Source organism: Schistocerca gregaria, chromosome 1 (genome assembly GCF_023897955.1).
Source record: "Schistocerca gregaria isolate iqSchGreg1 chromosome 1, iqSchGreg1.2, whole genome shotgun sequence".
In the NCBI taxonomy this organism is placed as follows: Eukaryota; Metazoa; Arthropoda; class Insecta; order Orthoptera; family Acrididae; genus Schistocerca; species Schistocerca gregaria.
The window spans coordinates 383,605,094-383,618,588 of record NC_064920.1 but is presented as its reverse complement, the minus strand read 5'-3'; the positions used below and the strand labels follow the sequence as shown (position 1 = coordinate 383,618,588).

Here is a 13,495-nt window from a genome sequence, read left to right as displayed (position 1 = left end):
TCTGCCAACTACCCCTTGGGCTTCCGCTCTATTAAGGAGTGGATAGAACGTCGGAGTCTTTCTTTTCGCACTCACCATCCTGAATTGTACAATGTTCCATTCAGTGAGTGGGAATTTCGCAATGCCCTCGCCGCTTGTCCTGATACCGCTCCTAGGCCAGATAGCATCCACTCTCAGATGCTGAAACACCTTTCAGTGGACTGCCAGCGACACCTCCTCGATCTTTACAACCGCATTTGGGTCGAGGGTGAGTTTCCGTCACAATGGCGGGAAAGTCTTGTTGTCCCCATTCTGAAACCAGGGAAGAACCCTTTGGAAGTGGACAGCTACCGTCCCATTAGCCTCACCAACGTTCTTTGCAAGTTGCTTGAACGGATGGTGAGCCGGCACTTGAATTGGGTACTGGAGTCTCGGGGCCTTCTGGCTCCATCTCAGGGTGGGTTCCGTAAAGGCCGCTCCGCTGCCGACAATCTGATGAGCCTGGAGTCGGCCATCCGTACTGCCTTTGCCCGCCGTCAGCATTTGGTTGCTGTCTTTTTCGACATGCGGAAGGCATATGATACGACATGGCGTCATCACATCCTTTCTACGCTTCATGGATGGGGTGTTCGGGGCCCTCTGTCGATCTATATCCACCATTTTCTGTCGTATCGTACCTTCCGCGTGCACGTCGCGGCCTCATATAGTTCCTCCCTAGTCCAGGAGAACGGTGTGCCACAGGGTTCTGTTCTCAGTGTCTGTCTGTTTTTAATAGCTATTAAAGGGCTTGCTGCGGCCGTGGGAAATTCTGTCTCCGCTTCCCTGTATGCTGACGACTTCTGCCTTTACTACAGCTCTATTGGCATTGCAGCTGCTGAACATCAGCTACAGGGCGCAATCCGCAAGGCGCAGTCTTGGGCTGTAGCACATGGTTTTCAGTTTTTGGCAGCCAAGACCTGCGTTATGCATTTCTGCCGGCGACGCACTGTTCACCCGGAGCCGCGGCTTTATCTTGACGGCGAGCTTCTTACAGTGGTGGAGTCACATAGGTTTTTGGGGGTGGTTTTTGATGCCCGGTTGACTTGGGTGCCTCATATTCGGCAGCTTAAACAGGCGTGTTGGCGGCATTGTGGGTGCTGGACCCAATCCTCCACAGTGGGATATGCCTTGCCACTGGTGCCTTCCGAACCAGCCCTGTGGAAAGCATACTTGTGGAGGCAGGTGTCCCTCCACTGCGGTTAAGACGCCAACAATTACTGACTGCTTATGCTGCCCATGTTTTTAGCTTGCCCGGGCATCCAAATTATCGTGTCCTCTTCCCGCCGTCAATCGTTCATCTGCTAGAACGTCGGCCCCGGTTGGGTTGTCCGATCGCTGTATGTGTCAAACAGCTTCTCTACGGGCTTGGGTGTTTCCCTGTTCCACCTCCTTTCTGGGCCCCTCTGCATGCACCCCCGTGGTGTGTGCCTCGCCCTTGCCTTCCGCTCAACTTGGCACACGGCCCAAAGGACTCAGTCCTTCCGGAGGCCTTCCGACGCTGCTTTTATTCCATCCTGGCCACGTATCAGGGCTCTGGCATTGTCTACACCAACGGTTCGATGGTTGCTAGTAGTGTCGGTTATGCACTAACTCTAGGGGACCATTCTGAACAACGTTCGTTGCCGGCTGGCTGCAGTGTTTACACTGCTGAGCTGGTCGCCATCTTTCGTGCCCTAGCGTATATCCGCTCCTGCTCAGGTGAGTCCTTCGTTATCTGTAGCGATTCCCTGAGCGGTTTGCGAGCTCTCGACCAGTGTTTCCCTCATTCTCGTCTGGTAATGGCTATCCAGGAGTCCCTGCATACTCTTGCGCGTTGCAGCCGCTCTGTGGTCTTCATGTGGACCCCAGGCCATGTTGGAATACCTGGCAATGAGAATGTTGACCGCCTGGTGAAAGAGGCCACCAGTACACCATCTCTGGACATTGGCCTCCCGGAGACAGATTTGTGAGCGTTCCTACGCAGCAAAATTCTGGACCTTTGGGACACTGAATGGCGCGCCCTGCCTTCACGAAACAAACTTCGGGCCATCAAGGAGCCTACCGGTGTGTGGCGCTCCTCCTTGCGGGCCTCTCGCAAGGAGTCTGTTGTCCTCTGCCGGCTGCGCATTGGGCACACAAGGCTGACGCACGGCCACCTATTGCAATGAGAGGACCCACCTTTATGTCGCTGTGGCTCCTTTTTGACAGTGGTCCACATTTTATTGGACTGTCCACTTTTAGCTGTGCTCAGGCAGTCGTTCGCACTGCCTGACACGCTCCCTGCACTTTTAACAGATGACTCTGCTATGGCTGACTTAGTTTTACGTTTTATTCGGTCATGGTTTTTTTATCGTTTTATGTGAATGTTTCTGTTTTATTTTATTGTATTGTGTTGATTCTGGCCTTTGGCCTACGATTTTAAACTGAGTTTTTAATGTGTTCTGGGTGGTTGGCTTTTCCTTTTTTATCCCTATGTTCGGCCAACCACCGCCACACTCTGTGTGGTGTTACTTTGTTTTGTCTGTTCTTTGTCTCAGTATTTCTTGTCCTGTGTCGATGCCGTCTTTCCTGTTGTTCGTTTTTCTTCTCTTTGGGTGGTTTTAGTTTTTTGGAAAAAGGGACCGATGACCATAGCAGTCTGGTCCCTTTAATCCCACAAACCAACCAACCGAAATACAGTCAAATGCCTTGCTAAGATCAGAGTGTCAGTACCACACTTTCTGTCTTCGAATCCATGCCTTATTTTTCTGGTTAAGTCCAGTGCTGCTGTAAACGTTGACTTTCCCTTGCGAAAACCGTGCTGTGTGTCCTGGAAGAGCTTATTTACTTCAAAATAATTTTGTAACTGGAGTTTCATAACAGACTCCATAACTTTAGCTAGAATAGGAATGATAGAAATTGGTCTGGACACTTCACACGGTCACCTATTTTGTAGATTGGTACTGTCCGTGCTAGTTTAAGAAGTTTTGGGAGGACACCAGAGGATAAGCATTTGTTAACTGCTATAGATAATGGTTGAGCAAGCTCTAGAATAATTTCCTTCAGCATTGTGCAAGACATACCATAGATATCTTCGCTCTCTGAGTTCTTGTATGATTTAAATATTTTTACGATATCCTTAGGGCGCACTTCCTTCCAGTTTTCAGAAGTGCTACTGGTTATGTTTCTCATGTGACTCGTGGAGAGTAAGCCTGAGTCACATATTTCATTAATAGTATCTTTCACTATCCTAACAAAGTACTGATTGAAGGTGTCTGGTCTACCGGAATTTAAGGCTGAGGTGGTCTTTTTTCTGCACTTGTTTACCAGATTCCAAGCTGCTTTGCAGGGATTGTGAGCCTCTTTAATGAACCTGTCATTGTATCTCTTTTTTGCCTCCTCCACTTGCTTCCTGTAAATTCGTTTGGCTCTTACATAGTTACAATGAAGCAGGTCTCTAGATGGGGTATCTCTAGCTGCTTTCGTACGGTCCCTGAAAATTAGCACAATGCATTTTAATTTGTTTAGCTCGGGGGTATACCACATCTTCCCTGTAGTAGGTTTGTCCCTTCTCTTAGCTTTGCCTGTAGGATACTTCTTGTGGATTTCTGGAAATAAATCATCAAATTTAGCTTTTAATGATTGGACAATCATTCGAATGAGGCACTGGCCCCCATTCCTACAATTTTTTGCTGCCAGTTTACACTTGACAGGGCTATTTTAAGGTCATTTAAGTCTTTCTTCATTTATGATCCTTTTACTAAATGTGTAACTGGAGTGCCATGAGCTTGGTTGCAGTTGACTCGAGCATTTCATACTTATTTCCATTACTAATGCACTATGGTCAACAATCATTGGTTCAACTTCACTGATATTATAGTCCCAGATATTGAGGTTAGTGATAACTGTGTCTAGGCAGGCATCACCTCTTGTTGGCAGTCAGTTTGCAACAAACAGCCCATAGCTAGTTATCAAAGTCATGAAGACTATCTCTTTAGTGCTTTCATCACCTATATGTATGTTGAAATCTCCACACAGTGTAATTTTAGATTTAAGACGTTTTAGGTAGGACAAACAGGTTTCCGTTTGTGCAATAAAGTTTTCAAAAATTACCATCTGGTGAGTAGTACACAGAGACAATAATAAGGTCAATATCTGTTAACATTAATGAAGCTAATTCTAGATCTAGGTCTGTGGAAAAGTTTTTTTAAGTCTATTTCCTTTACTCTAAGAGTCTTGCTTGCATATACAGATTCACCACCATGAATTGTAGTAATTCGATACCATGAATTTACCATGATCAAATATTCAGTGGCTCTGTAATAGTCAGCTTCTGCTTCATCTAACCAGTGTTCGCAGATGCATAAAACATCTGGTTTGACTTCTTCTACAAAGAATGATAGAAGGTCCACCTTGGTTCTTAAACACTATATATTAACAACTGCTATAACTATGGGCATATAACGATCATCTCTACTGTTAGTTCTGTGAGATATTATGGGGCCTTGGGTTTTTATTTCAGGCACTATTTTACTGGGGCACTGGTTGATCTCTGGAATAAAAAGCGCCTGACAACAATATTCTTTGGCGGTAGCATTGTGTCCATCACCTTGCCATTTAGATGGAAGTCCACACCAATCTTGAAACTGCTGTTCACACCCTTTGTTTCCTGTTTTTCTACATGGAAGTTGCTATATTCTGGAAAGATTTTCTCAAGGAATTTGGTTACATTTTCAGTTGTTGTGTCATCTTTCACTTTTCCTTAATGAAACCATGCTTTTTCCTCGTCATATAGCATTCCTTGTTCTTCACCAATGCCCATTATCTGATTTTTTTCCTTTCTCTAGTACTTGAATTTCTGTCTGATGCTATGGCAGATGCTTGAGGTTCGTCCTCTACACTTTTCATTAGTGCAGTTACATACAGCATTTTTGGTTGTACAGATGCATTCTGCTTCGTTTTGTGTATGTTGTTGGTTTGTTGTTTTTGTGTTGTGAATGATACTTGCTGATCTGTAGATTGAAAAGTTCTTTTCCTACACTGTACATCACGCCAATTTGTATCTGTTTTGGGTGAAGATTTCTCATTTGAAGGTCTGGCTAAGATGTAAGGACTGGTTTCATTTATACTGGCTCCAGTTTTCGAATTGTTCAAAGGAGTGTTGCTAACACATCGATCTTCTGGCACTTCATGGACTGTAAGCTCTTTATTGGCAGGCCTATTTGTTTTTTCCAATTTGTTACATGCATCTGTCATTGTTGCAATGTTTTCTTGCCCTGTTTTTATTTCATAAGAGGAAATACTGGCAGTATTCACACAGAGATTCTGGTTTACTCTGTGGGTCATTGATTCACTATTGTTTATTTGTTCCAGCTCACCTATTGTGGTTAAAATTTTTGTTTGTTTGTGCACTCAGTTTGTTTTTCAAGTAATACAGGAGGTTGTGACGAACTTACATTCGAATTTCGAATAAATGGAGCAGGGCCGTGTGTTACAGGCTCAGTAGTCGACCCTAGATTTGCTATTAGACATTTAGTGATGCTATTTTTAGAAATCGGTGTGATATTTTTTCGGGGTTTTCCACTTTTTTTGCGAGATGACATTGTCAAATGTGATGCTAACTTTCCTAATCTACAGTTTGTGGCGATCACTGTACTGAGTTGCATTCTCATTTTTGAACTGTCTTTTATTAGTTGATTTACTGTTTTTGTTAAACCTTCAACTGCACTGGTTAATGTCAGGTGGTTTTTCGTATTATTTACATCACAAGCACTGTTTTCTATTTCCAGCAGGTCAACTCCATATCCTTTATAGGGTTGTTTTCGTGAGTTGTCTTGCATATCAGAACTTTTGCATTCATCACTGATTGTTATATCGTCACCTACCTTCACTTTTTCACTGCTGCTATGACTGGTTCCGGTAACAAGCTGTTGATATTTTACTGCAGACGCCTTTTTCAAAGGTCCTTTGTGTAAACTAACTTCACATGCACCACAGCAGAACTTAATTTTTCCTTTTGAGCTATTTACCAGGTGAACTTCACTGTTGGTAAGTTCAACAAATGTTTTACTATTTTCTTACACGTTTCACGTAATCTGCTAACTTCACTTTCCGCCATCTTAAATCTCACTGGCAACGGGAACTTTTAGGATGAGTCCAGTGACCAGCACCTTGGTAGAGGCGGAGTCCATCCATTGAAGGTTAGGCGTGCAAAATTGCTCCCAGTTACGTTGCACCAATTTGTAGTTCTCCTGAGCATCTGAATTACTGTATCCTTTTCTCACCTATGGTGGTTCATCTCACACATCAAAGGCCCAGGTCAGGGCTTAAGATTGCGGTTCACGTCCAATCTCTTCTGTCTGAAGTGGAGTCCTTACCACATATACTTGAGGACCATTCACGTAACCTCTATGGTGTACACCTAGGCCGAAGCTTCATCTGGACCTTTCACATAGTCCTAGGGACTCAGTTAACCGTTCAGCACTCTGCTGTCACTTCTTCTCTCTTTTTGACATGTACCGGGATCATGAAGTGGTTTACACGAGTGGTTTGATGGCTGATGGTCACATTGTCTTTGCATATGTCCATGGAGGACATATTGAATAGCACTCCTTGCCTGATGGCTGCAGTGTTTGCACTGCAGAGCTAGCAGACATTTCTTGTGCTGTTGAGCACATCCACTCATGCTCTGGCATGTCATTCCTTCTCTGTACTGACTCCTAGAGCAGCCTACAAGCTATTGACCAGTGCTATCCCCGCCATCCTTTGCTACCGACCATCCAAGAGTCCATCTATGCCCTGGAATGGTCCAGTTGTTCCATAATGTTTGTGTGGACCCTAGGCCATGTCAGAATCCCACAAAATGAACTTGCTGACAGGCTGGCCAAACAGGCTAATGGAAACTGCTTCTGGAGATTGGCATCCCCGTAACTGACCTCAATCATTATTACGCTGCAAGATTTTTCAGCTTTTGGCGACAGAATGGCATAATCTCAGTATGCACAACTAACTGCATGCCATTAAGGAGACTACGAACGTGTATAGTCCTCCATGTGGGCCTCTTGAAGGGACTCTGTGGTTCTCTGCCAACTCTGCATTGGCCATACATGGCTACCTCCTCTGTCACAAGGACCCACCTTGGTGTCACTATGGCTCACATATGACTATCATTCACATCTTGCTGAACTGCTCGCTTTTAGCCCCTGTGTGGCAGACTTTTAACCTTCCTAGCACCCTACCTGCAGTGTTGGGCAACGTTGCATCAACAGCAGATTTAGTTTTACTCTTTATTCATGAGTTTTTTTTTTATCATACAATCCAAGGGTGGGCTTTGAATCTTCTCTCCAAGGCCGCAACCCTCCCTCCATTTTAACTCTGTCACACTTCCTTTGCATTTGTTTGTCATGGTGGTCGTCTTTTCCTGACATGTTTTCATCTCGTCTTGTCTTTTTGGGGTGGACATTTCAATGTGTTGCAGAGTGGCTGGCTCATCCTCTTTTATTATTGTGATCAGCCACCCCAGACCATCTGGTATATTGTTTTAATACCTTCTACTTTTCTTTGTGGTGTTGTTTTCCCCGTTTTTTGTTTGTTCCATTAATATTTTTTTAATTATTATTATTATTATTATTATTATTATTATTAATTTTTTTAGGTGTTGTTCCCCATTCCTTTTTCCCCTTTTACTTTCTCAAACATACTTTGGGTGTTTTTGTTCCTTGAGCCTTGCTTGCATCAGCAAAAAGGGACTGATGACCCTGTAGTTTGGTCCCTTTATACCCAAACCAACCAAACAACCAATCAGAGCAACATCACCATCAAAGCATAAATCACCACCACCACCACCACCACCACCACAATGTCTTCAAATTAACTTATTTTAGGTTTTGAAAGTTTGAATATAGAATGATATTGATTTCTGTTTGTCAGTTTCTTACTCTCATATGTCACTATGCTGACTGATAAATGTAACAGAGTTACTACTTGTATAGCTGGCCATCAGAGAGGAACTTGCATCTATGAGTTTTGAAGAAATCCTAAAACTGAAGGAAGAGCTAGGCGCTAAAGTGTACAGTGAAGCTGTGTTTGGTGCCAAACGTGTCCCTAAAACTGACTTCAAAAGAGCTAATAAAAACAGGTGAGTTAAAAGGTTAGTTGTAAGGTGAAAAGTATGAAGGATGAGATTTATGATATGGATGTATGGTAGCCATTTATATTTGTATGTGACTATACAGTTGTCATTACTTTTTGTAGTGATTAGCATATTTTTTATTTTTATTTTTTTAATACTTTTCCTTTCACTGTAATGCCTAATAGTGATGTTACGTAATGTCACATTTTAATTTTTTTATTTCATTTGATGTTCAGAACAAATTAAATAATACACTTATTATTTAATCTGCTGTGAACAAGATAATTACATTTTTTCTGTCTGCAGGCCACGTGAAATGTCATCCAAGATACCAGTTCACAATACAAAAAAGTTGAGAAATAATGTGGGAAGGGATCCCAGGTTTGATCCACTATGTGGTACTTTTAATGATGAGGTTAGAATATGCTGCCTTATGCAATGAAATTAGTATATTTATATCTAAAATGCAAATCTAGCAATAGTTTTACTGAAAGTCCTGTAGAACAAGAGTAAGAAACCACTAATCACTTAATTTAATCTACAAAATTAGACTGAGAAAATTTGAGTGCATTCTAGTAAAGAATGATAAAATTTTTTCCCCGTGTGTGTGGTACACACCATGTTTCATTGGAAGATCTTTCAGAGCTCGTGCACTGATCATGATAGAACAATGTTTCGTGTCAGTTCTGCTTGAACATAGAAAGGGGACTTCACAAAAAACAGGACAACTGGAAATTATTCATGGATGTTCTAAGTTTTCTTACCCTTCTTTATTTTTCTTCTTCAGTGACTTGGTCCTTCACACTACAATCCACCCCAGCATGACCTCAACAACATTATTTTTACTGAAAGTCCCAACTACACCAACTTTTTTTTCCTACTTTGTTATTTTTAGTACTTTGTTATTTTTACCACTTTGTTATTTTTACCACTTTGTTATTTTTACCACTTTGTTATTTTTACCACTTTGTTATTTTTACCACCAAACAATTTTGCTTACTTTATTTTTATTACTAAATCTTCAGTAGCTGTACATTTGTAATCAGACCTGTACATGAAGGATATCTATATTTGTTATCATTAATGTTTCACTTTCATAGTGAAGAGATTTAACATTGCTATTGAATATTTTGATCATAGCTTTTGTGAAAATGTTACCATTTAAAGAATTCTCTAGCCATATTCAGTACTCAAATTTTAACACCTGCCTCCCCATTTGTTTTTGTAACTGAACTCTTGAACTAGAAATGTATTTTTACTACATTTCTACCAACACAGAGGTTATGTTTTAAGCTGATGTTAACTCTCATCTCCTTAGTTTAATTCATGTTGATGCTTAGTTCCACAGCTTCTGCTGTATCCCTTAATTAACACAAGTAAGCAAGAAAATGAAACACTTTTCTTCTGTACTCCAGAGCTACTCTTAAGGGCTATATTTTTAGCTTTTCCTCATGGACAATGTGGTGTTCATGTCACCGTTGCATCCATAACTAATGATAGTTAACTGGGTTGGAATCTTATTTTTATTTAGTCCTCCACATAATGTTGTTTCAAGAATCAGATGGCTGTAGAGTCTCTGAATTCCAGATGTCAACTTTCCTATTTACATACTCATGTTTGTAAGTTAACGGATCTCACGTTTCTGTGAACAACAAATGGCATTGTGATAATGAGTGCATAAAAAGTGCTCTGGCAACAGTGACACACGCCATGGGGATACAGACACAAGGTACAGAGATGCAGAAAACATTGTTTTAAAGATATTAAATATGACTACATCATTGGCCAGCCACAGTCAAGTATGAGCTTATCATTTATAGCACTTATCCTGAGTGATGTTTGTATGCTGATGCTATACAGAAAATTAATATGAATGCCCTCCCAATTCAGTAAGTTTACTTAAAGCCTTCCTATTCTGTAGATTAGTATTTCCTGAATGGCTCGTGACAGTGCCTTCCATCACTGGACAAGTGCTCTCTGGAGGTGAGCAGTGATCCTTAGGAATTTTGTTATGGCTACAATCATTTGTCCGGGAGCATGCTATGCGTGTTAAATATTGTCTGTCAGGTGAAACCTGAGTCCATATCCACTATGAAGAAAGCATATTATCGCAATGTTCTTAGAGCCCATTCATGTTTGGCAAGACAACACATCAACTGTGATATGATGTCTCTTTCTGAGAAGATTGCATCTGAGCATGTTGCCAAGAATACGGATCAACCTCTCAAATCCACCAATATGGCCTTACAGGAGGTGTATAGAGTATCTAGCCAGAGAAGTTGCTATGTTGGTATTGTGTTTTTGGATCCTTGAGATAATGATCAAAATGGATGTAGTCCGTGCTCAAATTTTCTAATGCCACTGTTGAATGTTCTCTCTTCCTGGAAACTCTTCCATAGTCATGAAATTATACTATGGGTAACATTCAGCTCCCAGCAAAACTCGCACTTGACTGTGGCTGGTCAGTGATCTACCCATATTTAACGTCTTTGAAATGTATTCTCTGTGTCATCCTGTTTCAATACTATATGTCAAATGCACACAACTCTGTCAGAACAGACTACATCCAAATCCACTGCAAACATGGACTGTTTGAAGGCGCATAAACTGTCTCCTGCTTGGGTGCATATATGTCACTTGTTTCCATGTTGTTCCACCACAGTTTAGCCTGTAAGCTACAACAAGAAAATGCAAGATGAAAATAGCATGCAGTCGGGATGACACTGTTCAGCAGAAGCAACTCATTTGCAGAAAAACTGTGGTCATACATTGCTGCAGTTTTCTTTTATGATGGGCATTCAATAAGTAATGTAATACATTTTTTTCTTATGACATATTGTTTTTATTCAGGGTTCCAGTACACTATATTATTATTCACTGTAGGCTACAACACAATATTTCCATCGTAATCCTCGTTCAGTGTGGCGGCCTTACACCACTACACTTGGAAGGACTGTATGCCTGCATTGTACCACTCAACTGGTTGATGTGGGAACCAACATCTTCCTGCATCAATAACCTTCCCATCATCTATACAGGGTGTTACAAAAAGGTACGGCCAAACTTTCAGGAAACATTCCTCACACACAAATAAAGAAAAGATATTATGTGGACATGTGTCCGGAAACACTTAATTTCCATGTTAGAGCTCATTTTTGTTTCGTCAGTATGTACTGTACTTCCTCGATTCACTGCCAGTTGGCCCAGTTGAAGGAAGGTAATGTTGACTTTGGTGCTTGTGTTGACATGCGACTCATTGCTCTACAGTACTAGCATCGAGCACATTGGTACGTAGCATCAACAGGTTAGTGTTAATCACGAATGTGGTTTTGCAGTCAGTGCGGAGTTGGCATATGCCCATTTTATGTATGGATCACCACGAGGCAATAGCCATGACGTGGTACATTTGTATCGAGACAGATTTCCAGGCCAAAGGTGTCCCGACAGGAAGACGTTCGAAGCAATTGATCAGCGTCTTAGGGAGCATGGAACATTCCAGCCAATGACTCGCAACTGGGGAAGACCTAGAACGATGAGGATACCTGCAATGGATGAGGCAATTCTTCGTGCAGTTGACTATAACCCTAATGTCAGTGTCAGAGAAGTTGCTGCTGTACAAGGTAACATTGACCACGTCACTGTATGGAGAGTGCTACGGGAGAACCAGTTGTTTCCGTACCATGTACAACGTGTGCAGGCACTATCAACAGCTGATTGGCCTCCACGGGTTCATCCAACAATGTGTCAATCCTCATTTCAGTGCAAATGTTCTCTTTAGGATGAGGCTTCATTCCAACGTGGTCAAATTGTAAATTTTCACAATCAACATGTGTGGGGTGATGAGAATCCACAAGCAATTGTGCAATCACGTCATCAACACAGATTTTCTGTGAATGTTTGGGCAGGCATTGTTGGTGATGTCTTGATTGGGCCCCATGTTCTTCCACCTACGCTCAGTGGAGCACGTTATCATGATTTCATACGGGATACTCTACCTGTGCTGCTAGAACATGTGCCTTTACAAGTACGACACAACATGTGGTTCATGCACGATGGAGCTCCTGCACATTTCAGTCGAAGTGTTCGTACGCTTCTCAACAACAGATTCGGTGACCGATGGATTGGTAGAGGCGGACCAATTCCATGGCCTCCTGACCTCAACCCTCTTGACTTTCATTTACGGAGGCATTGGAAAGCTCTTGTCTACGCAGCCCCGGCACCAAATGTAGAGACTCTTCGTGCTCGTATTGTGGACGGTTGTGATACAATACGCCATTCTCCAGGGCTGCATCAGCGCATCAGGGATTCCATGCGACGGAGGGTGGATGCATGTATCCTCGCTACAGTAGGACATTTTGAACATTTCCTGTAAAAAGTGTCTGAAGTCACGCTGGTACGTTCTGTTGCTGTGTGTTTCCATTCCATGATTAATGTGATTTGAAGACAAGTAATAAAATGATCTCTAACATGGAAAGTAAGTGTTTCCGGACACATGCCCACATAACATATTTTCTTTCTTTTGTGCCTGAGGAATGTTTCCTGAAAGTTTTGCCTACCTTTTTGTAACACCCTGTGTACTGCTTCCTATGTAGCGCATCTTCCATTGGGCCAAGCTGATGGAAGCTGGAAGGTAGGTGATCAGGGCTGTAGGGTGGAGGAGGAAGAGGAGTCCAATAAAGTTCTGTGAGGTCCCCTTGGGTGTGCAGACTTGGCAGCAGTATCAACAGTGATGTCCAATTGTGCAGCTAGGTGTTTCATTGCGATCCATCGAACACCTCAAATGCGTGTGTGTGTTCATTCAAACTTTGCGGGAGTCACAGCTGTGTGTGTGACCGGCCAGCAGTCAGAAGATCAGACCTTGTTGTGATGATAAGTGCCTCGCCCTGTCACTCACCACATTTTTGTTCACTGCCAGGTCTTCATAGATGATCTGCAAATGGTTAAGAATATTTGGGAGCTCCACCAAAAGAAACTCAAATGATACTGCTCTGTTTGGAATGCACCTCCAATACAAATACTGTCTTGAAGACTGTGTGTAGTGCCGCCACCTGTCGGAACATCATGAAACTGTGTGGGCTGAAGTGGAAATATGTGATGAACATCTGCAACAAATTCCGCATTTTTTTTTTTTTTTCAGCTAAAATTGACTGAGAAAGAAATGTGTTGCAGTGCTTATTCAATGCCTCTCGTAACACTGTTTTTATTGTTTGTCAGTTTTCAGTTGTCATTTTCTATTTCTTAATTATTCTCGTTTTTAGCAACTATATTTTGATGTTAGTTGTCATCAAATGAATTGAATTGCATTTGTTATAAGCATTAGTTTCCTGATACAATTGGTAAATTACATATAAATTTACATTCTATGGATTTGTCATCAAACAGCATTTT

At 42.0% G+C, this 13,495-nt stretch overlaps 1 protein-coding gene across 1 annotated transcript in view; it reads left to right on the top strand.

Annotated features, from left to right (window-relative positions):
* Window positions 1–13,495, top strand: part of LOC126348475 (ribosomal RNA processing protein 36 homolog) — an 87,766-nt gene that overhangs the window by 28,816 nt on the left and 45,455 nt on the right. Inside the window, exons 2-3 of the mRNA XM_050002357.1 lie at window positions 7,968–8,113; window positions 8,414–8,522. Coding sequence (XP_049858314.1) covers window positions 7,968–8,113; window positions 8,414–8,522 — 255 coding nt within the window. The remainder of the gene's footprint in view (window positions 1–7,967; window positions 8,114–8,413; window positions 8,523–13,495) is intronic.